Genomic DNA, 14,608 nt, shown 5'->3' with positions numbered 1-14,608 from the left:
GCTTGTTATGGAACCCGGACCAAACCCGATCTGCTTTTTTGTGCTTTATTGCATTTTCCTACGGTTTCTGCATGCCGCTGGAAACGAATTAGGAGAGGAAATGTGCTTTCTTTCCTGGAAGATAGGAAGGTGCGAACTGATAGGCGACATAATCCACTTTTTTGGTCGTTGCTATTGAACATTGCATTTTGCGGCGCCTTTCATATCCTTGTCTTTCATACCCACCTATTCTCGCACATTTATTCGCTCCTCCGTTATCCGGCGCTTATCAACTTGGCGGTCGACGCACCTTCGTTCCGGTCAAACAATTGGGAGGGTGTACACCGATATTCCAGGCAGCAACGTACCATGTGCTAGCGCATCCTTCGGCGCTCTCTATAGTGTGCAAACGCTCTAAGCATTGATATGACAAAATGCACTGGTTATTCGGACCACCTGAAATACTCGTAAGCAGCAGTCATAAATGCCGCTGCCCGCAGCCTCCACCCGAGCCAGTGCGCCGCACCGCGGCGGAAACCAGAAATCCGAATAGCCCGTTACGCGCGCCCAGCCTGATCCTCCCTACGGCACCGTCTAAGGCATGCAAGACGGCGGGCACCGCTTCACCTAAAGGCAACGGAAGCCCACCACGGAAGCTTATGGGAATCGGGGTAGGTGCATCAAATTAATTTTTCGCTGACCTCAGCTTGGGCGCGAGCGGGGCTTTTCTGTAAGTGCATGCATCCGTTAGCGTACATGCACTTTTATACCCGCTTTGTCCTGTCCTCGTCTCTCTAGTCGTGTCTTAACGCTATGTTTTTCGCTGAACTTTGTCATAATGACCTGCATTTGATCCAATATTATGTCGCGCAAGGCGGCATGCAGTTGTACAAGATAGAATGTTATTTAAAATGTCAAGAGGCAAGATTTCAACACCGTTTTAACCAAGCAGTAAGATCGTACCTCTAAGGCCTAATAATAGCCCATTGGACATGGCATCCAAAGAGGGTGGAGAGTTCGATTTCAATACAACCATCCCACCATAAAGGAGTATGGTGCGACTTTTCAAAGCCCGCACATTCAGTCGTTTCATGTAGCCTCGTGAGGTGACGCATAACACCGCCAAATCAATGTCCACGCTAGGTCACCCGCGAAATACCACCTCATGGAGGCTCGCTCATCAGTGTTTACTCACAGCGCTGACGGCGACAGCGGATGGTTTAACGAGCCATACTCGATTCAAAGCCTCATTACTAAAAGTGCAAAGCTTTAGAAATATTGGTTTTGAAGATTACATTCAATGAGGTTAGTCTTAGCAATGGCCATGGACTGCGAATAAGCATGCCCGTATGCAGGCAACCGGCATGGGGCACGGTTGGGGAAGCGCGGCACTGACCGATTGCCACGCTTCGTATTAATTTCAGCCCAGTAGGCATGTGTCGTCCCAACATTGCTAATTTGCCGTTCCTGGTGCCTAAGTCCCATGCTTAGAGACAAGACTTGCAGTGTAGTTGCACTTGCAGTCACGTCACACGGGGCAGCGTTAGGTGGAGCCTGTCGGAACTGCGCTTCGTTCTGAGTGTGCGATCAATCGAAAGTGACGTTTATGATTTAGGACCTGTTTAATGTCTCTGAGGCTTCCACATGTCCCATTTTTGTGAATGTCCGGCGTCAGCGCTGTCGGCATTGGGAGCGAGAAATCACAGGCATGCCGCTGGAAGGTGGTAGTTGGCTGGTTTCATGGTTAGGTAGTAACACGTAGGCGTGCTGTGGGACTTCATCAGACCATGTAACATGATCGAACAGAAAGGATCTGTCAATTCGAATAGTTTTTTTTCTTTCGCTTAAGAGGCAGGGATATGAACTGAATCATGGAACCGTGAATGCGAAGTCGCACTGGCTACTCCTAGGCCATGCTGGCGCATTCGTATGGTTAGGTTTAATCGCAGCTTTATTTTTATCTACTACTGTCGTTAAGGCAACGTGGTAGCTAACCGCGTACTGTAGTCCTGTCCCGTCTTTGAAGCATCGATTCTGTGGTAATTGAATTAAACGTGCTTCTAAACAGGCTTGCATCCACCAGCATCACTGAAGTAAACAAATTGGCACGGGCTGCATGCAGCACCGCATACTGCGAGGTTACCGCAGAGGTGCCATTTGCGAGTGCTGCGAGCGACGTACGACACTCTGGCCGTGCGCTGCTCCCTGGTCGTCGCTGGGACTTGTTTATTTTACATCGAATCCACGGGTGGCTAGGTTGGGGGAGAGAGGAAGAGAGAGAGAGGAAACTTTGTCAGTGATTTAGATGGTTTTAGCTTTGGGTTGCATTCAGCTGTTCCAGATGACCGGCAGTCCAACTCTGTCAGCGACCTCTTGCTCTCTTGTTGAGGCCCGGGAATGGACGTCTGAGTCCCGGTTGGCGAACACAGCTTCCCAAGGTTCCAGCGAGGGAGATGGTACTAGATCTGCCGGATACTTTACAGATAGCAGATAGCGGATAGCAGATAATTTACGCATAAGGCTGATTTAGTGTGGAGTATTACTTCATAAATATATACAAAAACGGTTGAGTTCAGCGACACCGCAGGAACTGCGAAAGCATAAAACCTGACCGGGTGAGCCGAGCCGCACTGGCGACAGCTGCTATGCCACTGCCTGTGTGTAGAAACTTGCTTGCATCACAGCTCTCATTTCTACTAACAATTCAGTGCGTATCAGCGGAATTTCAAATAGGGTTACTTTGTGGTTTAATTGCACTGCAAATAAGCATGCGATGTTCGCAAATGCAGCTTGAACTTCTATGCCAATGACCGCGGCGTTGCAAGGACAACAGGTCAGCTCTGTCCCTAGCAGCGTGTTCGCGCAGTTCTGGCAACCGTGTCACACCGCATTGACATCAATTCTCTGGAAACACGTCTCTTTCGTCGGCCATTAGGTGTCGTGAACAAGCTCCTGCGCGAACGGTATTCGAACTCCTTGTTACTGCGGGAAAGCACTTTCGCAAAGCTCCTCCGCTGCCTATATAGCGTATAGCCGCTGGCGTGCTTTCTTCTGTGCGCGATCCTGCGCGTAGCCGCTGAAATCGATGACATCCTGCGCTGCCGATCAGCAAGCGCAGACCTGCTTTGCCGATGTTTTGCGCCATCGATTCCGGTTGGGACGATGCATACATATGTAATAAAATTCCTGTGCACGTAACAACTTGGTCCTTCCTAAATTATGTGCGAAAGAAATTCAAAAACCGCAATATTACCCTCCTGTTAAGCTCAGTTCTCAAGATTCCCGAATATAGTGAACTAAAATATATTCTAGTGGTGCGAACGCCGCCGCACTGCCGGCCCGTTTTCTCGTGGACGCCATGAGATGGCACCACTGCAAATTTTCATACTGCTGTGGCGCGGTGGTAAACAGTTTCTGGGGCTTTTCAGTGCGTACACATTTCAAAGTAATCATAGCTCCTATCTTACATTTCATGCGCAGTAGATTTATTTCTTTTACACTTCTGGCAGTGAACCTGCCAGTAATCGAGCCTATGCTCGCACATAATTCTGCGCCCTCAGTTGCTGCCTGAGAGCAGAAAAGGTTCATTCACGTTGTCACTTGATTGTAAATTGGCCATCCAATTAAATTTATCGAGCAAATACAAGCTCTTCATCGACAAGAGCATGCAGTGTATGACCAAATTTGTGAAAACTGCATAGTGTAAAGCCACCAGGAAAATTAGTAAACATTTGAATGGACACTTTGCAAACAATTAAGCTTGACAGCATGGGCCCGGAATTCATATCGCCTGGGTCAGAGTGCTTATAAAAGTATTCCATAACAATGCACTTGAAATTAGGCAATTCAGAATAGCCCACAAAACTTCATATTTGTGTTTTTTTCTCAGCTTTTTATATATTAAAATATATGCTTGCTGATGCAGGCAGCAATTTTTCAAAAGGTTGGACAGTAGCTAAATTTAGTGATAAAGTAGGCCGCACGTGTGAAAGCTGGGCTAAGATAAAAGCATCAAACTAGTCATTGAAGTAAATCTAACTAGTTTAATTGTCTTAATTATAACATCAGATCTCCGACTGCCCCATTATTTTTTCACAAGTGGCTTAGTGTAACGAAGCGCTCAACACATGGCAGGATATGCTGCTATGCTTCGTGCAGAAATCAGAGGCAAAAGGAGGGTTGAAGTCTTGCATCTACATATCGCACATGTATCCTTTAAAATATTGCTTACATCGGATACGAAATTCACTGCTTTTTCAGTACAGTCGAGCGCGATTTGGAAGGTTATCGCGCGAGCGTCGACCGAGAGCATGAACAGCGCCATGGCATAGAATTCTCTGCCGATGTGAGGGAGATATCAGGCAAGCTTCCCTCACTATTTTTGCTGTTCCTTCAGTAGCCGCCACTCCCTGCTGGGCTATCAGTTTCTTTTTTTTTCGGTTCTGCGAACAGGCAATGATAGCAGTGCGCACGAAGTGTCTTTCGGTATTATCTGAAATTGGGCACTTTATCGCAACAAATAGAAAGCTTACAATAGAGAGAAAGGGCGGTGAGTTTGTCGCGAGGGTGATGGTTGTTGCATGAAACAGCGAACGAGGGAGAGAAGAGTGCGAAATTAGGATTTTTTCCGGTTCCAAAACCGGCTGCCAGGTGCCTGGAGTGCTAGGCTGGTCGATGCTCTCGCGATAACCTTCAAATCGCGCTTGACTGTACATATCGACCCTTAGATGTACACCTTTGCAGTAAACGCTCCTTTGGCACCAAAATACAGCTTTTTGGTGCCATATATATTTAGTACGTTTCCGATTTTGACAGATGTGACAAACATTACAGCCTCGACACTCTCCAACTCGATGCTGCACCATTCCTTGAACAGAGCTTCTATTGTTTGGACAGTGTCGAGGGAGAATAAATTACAATTGGCTGCAAGCGCAGCTATAGAGCACGGGCTCGGGCTGCCTCGAACGCCTGTACCCTTTCCCGGATTCTGGGCCGGGCTGGGGACGCTCGGCAGCCCTCTTCCTCGGGTTCTTGACGGGCCAGGGCCGGGGTATATTCGTCTCGTACACTCCGACCACGAACACGTGGAACTTTTGGAAAAGCGCAAATATGGTCATAGTACAATAAGCAGAATGCGCAGCATTTCCCCGCGTCCTCTCGAAGCGAGAGCTTCGGAGTCCTTTGCCCGCGTCGATCCGCCTTTCCTCCCCGCCTGCTGGACGAGATCTTATCTTTGGTAGCTATCAGTGACCGAGCAGAGGGTCCAGGAGCCCGCAAATGCATCAAATAAGAGCATAATTTGTTGTTTTTGCCCATATCTTGCAGTTTTGCAGTGCGTTTTTGCAGTTATTAGAGAGATTTAGCTTACCGTGATCCGCGATCCGCCACCTTGACTTTTTACCGCGTGTGGGCGGGGCGCTCAAGCTGATTGCTCCCGACACGGCAGGTCTGTGTGCCGACATCCAGTATGTGGCGCCATCTGTCGGCGTGAAGGGGATCTGGGCATGCGCAGTGGAACGCGCGGTGGCGGATCACGGTAGCGGATCGCGGATCTCGGTAAGCTAAAACTTTCTATTTTTACGTATTGTCTCTCTATATATATTAAACAAATTTTTCACTTCAAACGTAAGAATTCAACATTTTTAAGATCTTGTTCAAAATTATCATCCTAAAATTATTTCCTTCTGTATCATCGCTTTAGCTGCAACTATGGTATGACAGGCCGGGCCGGACTTTAAATCTGAGCCCCGGAGCGGGCTCGGGCTCAAACGTTTGGCACGTGCACACGTCTAAGCGCAGCCTCATGTTTAGCGCCCCTGCTTTATTATCGAAATGGTTGGAGCAGCTTTGTTTCGACGCTCTCGTTTTCGGCACTTGCGTACTTACTAAATAAATCTCTATTCTTTCTTTCCTCTGTCAGGGCGTTGATGAGAAAAGGTACGCTGGGCAGTCTGGAAGCAGTGTCGGTGCCGCGCCACGGGGAAGCGACGGTTTCCCTCACGGAACCCGCACTTAACCGTTTTTCACATGCACACAGTCACTTAGAATAAAGCGCAGCACAAAATGACGCTCACATATCGCCCAAGAAGCAGTGAAACACCTATCCTTTTAATTGCGCTCTCATTTAATGCGGAGATCACCGACGTTCTGGATCCGCGAAAAAACGACGCTTTGTGTCCGCTTGGGTAGCCCGTATACGGCAGCCCGGGGCTAAACAGTGAGTCTTTCTGCCGCTTCGTCAAGCCGCGGAAAGCAATGCACGCCGCGAAGATGTACAGCACACATGGTCAGCACGAGAACATGATACAAAGCCAAGGGATGGGCACAAAACTACAGTCCAATCAAGCGCAGGAGAGGTAGCCGAACAACTTTCTCTCCGGGCCCGGCACGCAGCGATAGCTAGCCGGCCGCGCCGCAGTAGTATGTTGTTGTTGTGTCTGTAGGAAGAAGGAAAAGAAAATGCACGGGCCTGCTACTGGCTCTGTAGCTGAGCCACCTCCGCTGCCTCGTGCAGACAGAAGAGAAAATAGAGAAGAAAGAACAAGAAGAGGGTGAGACAGACGCGCGCCGCAACAACAGCCGTCGTCCACCACCAAAGCAATGGCGGGTGCAATGACGGCCTACAACAGATAAAAATTGGTGGCTGGCTAGCCCCCGCCGCAAGCGGCGCTGGCCCACCGTCCCAGCCCAGACCAAAGTCCCATAGAAATTCGAATTCAGGGAAGACAAGTACCACAGGTTCATACCATCCGCATTCTGGGACTATACCTGCAACAGGATGGAAAGAACATCGACACAATTAAGCGGCTCAAAAAGGCCGTTGCAAACACCACACAAATCATAAAAAGGGTGACAGGACGCGCACATGGGCTTCGAGAGGCGGACACACTTCGAGTAGTGCACGCCTATACCCTCAGCAGAATTCTTTATGCTACACCATACCTCAAACTATCATGCAGTGAGGTCCACCAAATAGACTCATTAATTCGGCAAGCAACAAAGGCAGCACTTAAATTACCGAAAAGCACTAGTAACGAGAGACTACTCGAACTTGGAGTCCATAATACCATACATGAACTTCGAGAGGCCCATTTACAAGCACAATACCTCAGATTAGCTGCTACAACTACCGGGCGACATATACTCACTAAGCTAGGCATCACTATTCCTGCAAACAATTCATCCCTATTAACACTCCCTAGCCAAATTTACACTTCAATCTATGTCAAACCATTACCGCGGAACATGCACCCCCACTATGACCAAGGTCGCAGGAAGGCGCGCGCGGCAGCGCTCCACAAATGGTACGGGAATGAGCCCGATGCCGTTTGGGTAGATGCCGCCTGCGATGAGAGCGGAGCCACTGCAGTTGTCCACAACCCCCACATTTCCCCCTTAACTATTGAGCTTCCTTCAGGCACGACCCCTGAAGAAGCCGAGGAGACCGCTATAGCTATTGCTCTGGCATACACCGATGCCAGTTACATACTCAGTGATTCAAAAACTGCCATTCTAAATTATGCCAGGGGCCGGGTTCATCCTCCGGCGCACCGCTTGCTGCACATGCCCACCTCCCACCTCCCCCGACGGATTGAGCTCATCTGGGTGCCTGCGCACTCGGGAAATCCCGGCAACGAGGCTGCCGACTCCTTAGCCCGAGGGTCTAGAAACCGGGCACAGGCGGACCTCATGGGGGATTTCTCGAAGGATCGTATGCACTCGTTTGCTGAGTTCACCGCAAACTCCCGCGCTGAGCGCCTCATCTATCCGTCACCCCACCCATCCCTCACTATCAGAGAACAGTCAATCTGGCGTCGTCTACAGACACGAACTCTACCGACACCAGCTCTACTTTCGAAATTTCAGCCGGTATCCCCCCTATGCACTTTGTGCTCCCACCCCAAGGCCACTCTTACCCACATTCTTTTATCCTGCCCGGCGTCTCCTCCCCCCGCCGGGCCGGTGCCTCTCCGAACCTGGGAGGACTGGGAGACCTCACTGCGATCAGCGGACCCGGCCAGGCAGAAGATCGTCGTCAGCCGGGCCGCATACGTCATGGATAAACATAATATGAACGTTTAGATCGTGAGTGGGGTCGTGCGGAGACCCAGGAGGCCTGCGTGCCTCGAATTCTTCTGCAAATAAAGTTTTTCCTCCTCCTCCTCCTAGGCCCAGGAACAGCCACCCTTCACCACTAAGAAGACAAGCAGCGCCTCTAGTGGGTTTCAAGAGCGTAGCGGGCCGCCGGAAAGCTTTGCGCGCCTTGTCGGGCGTGCCACTAGAATATATTCTCACTATATTCCCGGACGAGTAATTTGTGCTAATCCGATATCCAAACTTATAGCAATCTCTTTAAATGATCAATCCATTCTCACGTTGATGATCACGTACATTTCATTCCATTCCTTGTGCACAAGAAGAGGGGCCTCTCGCCGACTATCGTAAATGGCTTCGGTCTGGATAACAACGACGACGGCATGTTTGCACGCGTACAACTCGCATTCTCGTCTGCCACCATCCACGCCAGTCCTTGCTGGCTATGGCGCCTGCTAGGCGAGGATACTGGCCGCCGTTGGTTAAACCACAGATAACGGTACCGATGCTACAGACACTGGAGACTAATTGGAAGTGTGAAAGAAGGAAGGGGTCGTCTCAGAAGCCGCGCTGGGCGGGAGTGCGCGCCAATTAGCATTCAATGAAACGAAAAGCGGTAAGGGTAACATTAAGAGATAGGAAGCATGCAGACGAGGTCAGAGAAATCACTCAAGTAAGTGACATTCTGGAGGAAATCAAAAAGAAGAAATGGGCATGGGCAGGACATGTAGTGCGAAGAGGATAACCGATGATCGCTTAGCGTAACAAACTCGATTCCAAGGGAAGGAAAGCGTAGCTGGGGGCGGCAGAAAGTTAGGTGGGCGGATGAGGTTAAGAAGTTCGCAGGGTTCAAGTGGATGCAGCTAGCACAGAACCGCGTTAATTGGAGAAATATGGGAGAGGCTTTCGCCCTGCAGTGGGTGTAGTCAGGCTGATGATGATGATGATGAAACAAAGATATGAAGGAAGTGCTTCTCCGCGGCTGCCGTCTGTGTCGACTACAGTATGCTCACCCGCATGCATACTCTCGCGAACGGCCCATTCGGGCGGTTGTCGCACACAATTCCGAGAGCTCGAGACACTGCTCAAGCCGGCTGCTGAGGCAGACAGAAGACAAGGTTGAAAGCTGTGGAAGCGCAGAGGAGCAGGGCAAGGCAGAGCCCAATAAATGTCTAGGTGGTGTTGGAGAGAGTAAATGCATGGTCGGGAAAACGGTCGTGACAACCGGAACTCCTCGAGCCGAGCGTCATTCAATGACGTTTTCATGGGCGGGGCGGAGGAGTCCCCGAGCAGCCTTCCTTTTTTTCTTTTGGTGTCTCAGAGTGTCGACTTGAGGCGGGACAAGAGGAGAGCCATTTTTTTAGCCTGTATATCCGGTGTTACAAAGGTAGCTCAAAACTTCTAGCGATGAAGGGATTAATGAGGGGGCACCCATATCTCGATCGCTTTGCTTTACGTAATATTTGACATTACATATTCTCTTTAATAAATACGTATGAGATTAGGGAGACAGTTCTGAAACCTAGCGATTATGTGAGCAGCTGAGTACATGTGGACGAACGAGCGTTTTCAACGTGAACCGCAGACAGGAGCCATTAACGCTGCGCCCCAAGTTGTATTTCTGTGTGGCCCTCCTTTCTCAATTTATATCATGCGGCTTTTCGGCGTGTTTGCAGGTGGTGCCTCCTTCTGAATTTTCTCCGCGTGGGTCGCCCACTCCTGAAGTGGTGGTGCAACAGGTGGCTGATCCAGCTGACGTGGCATCGCCAGAGATGCACGAAGCGAGAAGGTAAGCGAAAAGTGGCAGTCATTCACGGAGTTGTTTGCACCGCCGCGCCCTAGAGAGTTGCGAATCTTTAGGTTTGCGCCTTTTAGATATAGACGTAATAAACGGAAGCCCCATCGATGTCTACAAGAACAACAGCGCATGCGGTCAACGTTTGGTCTTGTCGCGTTAAGTAAGTTTGCCAATTACGTGACCGGACGTTTACCAGTCATCATATCTTAAAAACAGTATGATTCTCCTATCACACAGTGCAGTTTCGGCGCAGTTCACGCTGACGGGCACAGCGCAGTGATTTCGCTCCGAACAAAGGAAGGCACAGTTCATTGAGAATGTTAATGTTGCCTACGCAGTAAACTACAGCACAAAACACTGTATTTATAGACAGACCTCAATACAACCCATTGTGCAGCCTCTGCACCCGAGAGCAGTGTCACGGTGGCGTAATCGCAGACAAAAAAAAAATCCGAAAGTCGATCGTTTCGATCGTCAATGGCTCAAGGCTCATCGGCACTTGCTCTGCCGAAAGTTACGAAGAAGCGTACCAAATCTCGCCCCCCCCCCCCCCCCCCGACTAAGCAGAATCAACATCTTACAGGGGGGGCGACAGAACCCCGTTCGTGAGTGGACTCGAGGAAGCATACAAGGTGCGTGTTTTATCAACGCGCGCCATCCCCTTTAAAAAGCCGAGGAACGCGAAGGAAAGCCTCTGCGCACCCTGCGGCTACCCGGGTCAGCACCGGTGTCCCTATTCGCTCCCCGTACACTACCTACCCAAGAGGTAGCCCGAAAATCGGTAGAACGGCAGGGATTGTGACAATTACGACGATTCTCGGAGAATTTTCCTTTTGGAAGGGTCCAGCATGGAAGGGTCCAGCATAATGCCTGTCGTCCCTCCGTCTCGTTTTCGACCCAGAGGACGCCTTTAACGAGCTGATCAATAGCAGTGGCCGCGCGTCCTGATTCTCCATGAAGCGCAGCTTGCACAACAGTCACATGGCTGCTAAGCGTCATGGCGTGACCAGTGCCATTTACGTGGCCGTGTCCCCGTGGCGATCATTGGGGTAGGCTGGTAGCTGAGACTGCCGAAATATCTGCAGACCGTTTGGCAACTTTGCCATCGGTATGTTATGTCAACATCGCTGTAGTCCGACGCTGCTCATGTCCACCGTGAAACTGAGCGGTACTTTAGTTTCGCTGATGGCGGTGCTTGATTTTAATTTAAGCACTAATCTGGGAAACATTGAACGCAACCGACAGAAAGGATTGATACGCGCGGTCATACGCGGACAACGGGATGCAGTCGAACGTGCCCCTACAAACTTACAAATACTGACCGAATAGCGGCTAGCGGCATCTGTGACTCACCCTAAAATAGTCTACGCTGCTCCTTAGTAGGGCATACATCATTCTTAGTCCCCAAAGACCAATGGCTATGAAATCTGTTGTGCTGTCAAAGCAACTGTCAGTGTTTGATGCGTAGCTAACGTGCCGCGTTGCAGATACGAAAATGTTTTCTTAGATTATGTGTAAACTTACTTATTATGAAACGTATTAAGAAGGGAGTCTCGACAATTAGTGCGGAAAGCTTAAGGCCTATTACAGAACTTCTATTTCATGAAATTCGTTTACCTAAGTACGGTAAAACTCACACCTATCCTAAGACCCCAAATACTGTGGTGTAACGCGTGTACTTTTATAAGCCCATTTAGTCATAATCAATTCCATTGCTATGGACAATCCGTGCGTGCTTTCAGAAGAGAAGTAACAACACGGACTTTAAATATTTTTCAGATAGAACCAGGCTATGGACTACTGGGCAGGTTGCTTCGAAAATTGCTCACCGTATCATGGCGAAAGCCTTTAATGGCTCATACTGTCGTGGACAAAGTGTGACCCACTTTTGCGGTGGCTGCCGCATAGCGTTCCTTGGCTCGCGTTCAAGTGTGGGATTGCAGATGGCAGGAACTCTAGAGAAGTTGAGATTTTTCAGACTTTCGCCTTTCACTACTTTAGCCAAAATCTATCGCAATTTCTTATTTTATTCAAATGTGTTTGCTATTTAGAGTTGTATTCGAAATTTCTGGCCCTCACTTTAAAACTCTTATGCACACTTTCGTCGTTAGAGGTTTTGTCACTACTAGAAAGCATTAAATCAGTTATCAAAGGAATTGGGTGGTAAACGAAAGACTGCTCGTTTTAAAATGCTGCCAGTAGTAACCACTGAAGGGCAGAAAAAGTTGTGAAAGCTTTCCCTGCTGATAAAAGCATAAAGATTGTTCATGTTTCAATTACACTTCGCATTTACAAAGCGTGTGTGCTTAGCTATTGAAATGGGGCTCCCGGAAGATGTGACACGCCACAGCCTTAAGAAAGTTGCGTTATAATCTGCCGTAGCTTTCCTGCTGTAGCAGTATTTGCCCTACCTACATCTACCCACACCTCCCCGTTATTCCGTTTGCAGTTTTGCAATGCACCGAGGTATTACAACTCACATAAGAATAGGGGGATTAGCATGTTCGAAGCAAACTGAATTGCATGTGTCATTGTACTTTCTCTTACACAGGTCTGCTACAGGATGATGAAATGGCTGACCGTTCAGGTTGGCAATGAGGATGTAGGGCTGCATGTGTAAACCGACGTGCTCTGTCAGATTTTATCTTCAAGTGATTTCCCGATGCATCATCCCGGTCTTCCTGCTTATTCTCTTTATCGTACTCAGGGGGCTTACGTAAGATATTGCTGGAACAGACTATTGCATGGCTGATGTTGATGCATAATGCATAGTGCATTGTCTAGGGAGTCTGGCACTTTAGTTCTTAGGCCGTGTTATTATGCAGAGTAGGCTTTCTATGACCGTAAATGCGCCCAGTTATTCCTGAGGCACTGCGGCTACTTCTATTGGTGTGAGTGTTGGTGTGTCACGTGGCGTTGTCATTGCGTTAGCCATTTCGCGAACCAATGCTGCGTTGTGATTCGTCGTACCACTAGTGTAAGTAGAAATATTAATCTTTTCTTATACCGGCCTGTGTAAGTTCTGACATAAATGAATGTATCCCTTACTTTTCTTGCCTATCGAAGCAGCTAAATGAACTTGCGTCTCTTTCTTATGTATTTTCAGGAGATCACGATCTGGCAGCATAATTGAGTAAGTAAAAAAAAAACGGTTCCGCCTATTGAAAGTGCTTATATACCATGCCACATAGGAGTAAAATTGTATGCACTATAATTATTGCACCCCGACGGGGAGGCGCAGCATGGTTACGGCGCTCGACTACTATTCCCAAGGATGTGGTATCGAATCCAGGCCTTAGCGGTAGCTTTTCGTTGGAGGCGAAGGGCAAGGCGCCCATCTGCTGTGCGATGTCAGTGCTCGTTAAAAAACCCCAGGTGGTCGAAATTTCCGGAGTCCCCCACTGCGGCGTCTCTCATAGCCTCTGTCGCTTTTGGTTGTTAATTCCTACAAACCACAACATAATTGCTGCAGTGCCAAATGCCCTGCTGGGAAGGAAAAAAACACAATAACCTGGCCAATTCCATAGGCTTGAGTGCTGTATATTGACGCGTGCATCGTTAATCGAAATACTAATAGAAATGCTAAGCAGCCTTCGAGTCACACAATGGAGATGTTCTCCTACGCCAGAGAGTCCTGCTGCGAACCCTGAGCGGGCTTAACGCATCGTTCGTTTTGCAAAAACAGGTTTCTATTTACGGCGGTCTCTTTAATGCGCGCGCCTCCTAGGAGATCACGTATGGCTTAGCAGGCTGCATCAGCCGAGCACGGTTTTAAGAGTTTCACCTTCGCTTTCAGGATAGCAGCACTCATATTCTGGCATCTATCATTTATGCGAAACCAACGTAGCGTGTGCAGAATTTTTGAAAATATTCTTAGAGGTGTTAATGTACCACGTTGCCCTCATTCAGAGATGTGCATGCGTGGACAGATGGCCAAGCGAGGAGGTTGTCTCCCTCCGGAGGGTGATTCTATTTGCCATTTGCACACGGATTTATTTCATAGCTAGGCGGAGCCCTCATAGTCATCATTCAGCGCATCGTTTTATATATTCGCCAGTCAGTTTGCGCAGTAGGCATTTTATTGTAGCTTGCAGAGCTGCCTATTCAGCAATGGAAACATGTCGCCTGCCCCCTTCTGTCATTTGATAGCGAACGCTACAGGTTCATTTCAGCAAACAGATTACAGCTATGGTAAATCCGTCCAGTATGTTTATTTTGTCTAGTGTATGTTTAACACTAAATGATAATATTGCAATCGCCGAAAACAAGCGAGTGCATCAGTTAGCTGTTCTGAAGACGTTGGTTACTAATGTTTTGGTACTGCTAAAATGTGTGACATTACCTTTACTGACCTTTACTTGATCTTCAGTAGGTCGCTTTCAGATGACTGGAAGATTGCCATTGTAGTACCGACTTTCAGAACAGTGGATCCAAATAAAACGTGTCACAACCATCAGCTTATTATAAAATTCTCGAGCATATCCTATATTCAGCACTAATGAGACATCTTACTTCCCCCGGCTTTGTTCAAAAATAGTCAACATAGATTCATAAAAGGAGTTTCTTGCACAACTCAGCTCATTGAACTCTGTTATGATATATCCTCTGCAGTTGACAATAAAGACCAAATCGACTGTTTATTCTCGGAATTTCAAAACGCATTCGGTATTATATGTCGCACAATGCTGCTACCAAAGTTTGGTCGCCTAAACATCAACCCTTCCGTGCATAATTGGT

At 48.4% G+C, this 14,608-nt stretch overlaps 1 protein-coding gene across 1 annotated transcript; it reads left to right on the top strand.

The window, feature by feature from the left end:
- Positions 1 to 413: 413 nt before the first annotated feature.
- LOC146188962 (uncharacterized) lies at positions 414 to 13,008 on the top strand. Its single transcript, XM_084605143.1, has 3 exons — positions 414 to 650; positions 9,750 to 9,862; positions 12,978 to 13,008. Exons 1-3 carry the CDS (start codon positions 414 to 416, stop codon positions 13,006 to 13,008), a joined length of 381 nt encoding a protein of 126 aa, XP_084461269.1.
- Positions 13,009 to 14,608: the final 1,600 nt, after the last annotated feature.

This window comes from Amblyomma maculatum, chromosome 5 (genome assembly GCF_055883805.1).
Source record: "Amblyomma maculatum isolate TAMU_Amacu chromosome 5, ASM5588380v1, whole genome shotgun sequence".
Classification (NCBI taxonomy): domain Eukaryota; kingdom Metazoa; phylum Arthropoda; class Arachnida; order Ixodida; family Ixodidae; genus Amblyomma; species Amblyomma maculatum.
This window is presented reverse-complemented; position numbering and strand designations above follow the sequence as displayed.

Coding starts and splice junctions, on each gene's coding strand:
- LOC146188962 (XM_084605143.1), top strand. CDS start 414: ATGCACTGGTTATTCGGACCACCTGAAATACTCGTAAGCAGCAGTCAT. Junction 651..9,749: donor GGAAGCTTATGGGAATCGGG/GTAGGTGCATCA, acceptor GCGTGTTTGCAG/GTGGTGCCTCCTTCTGAATT. Junction 9,863..12,977: donor GAGATGCACGAAGCGAGAAG/GTAAGCGAAAAG, acceptor ATGTATTTTCAG/GAGATCACGATCTGGCAGCA.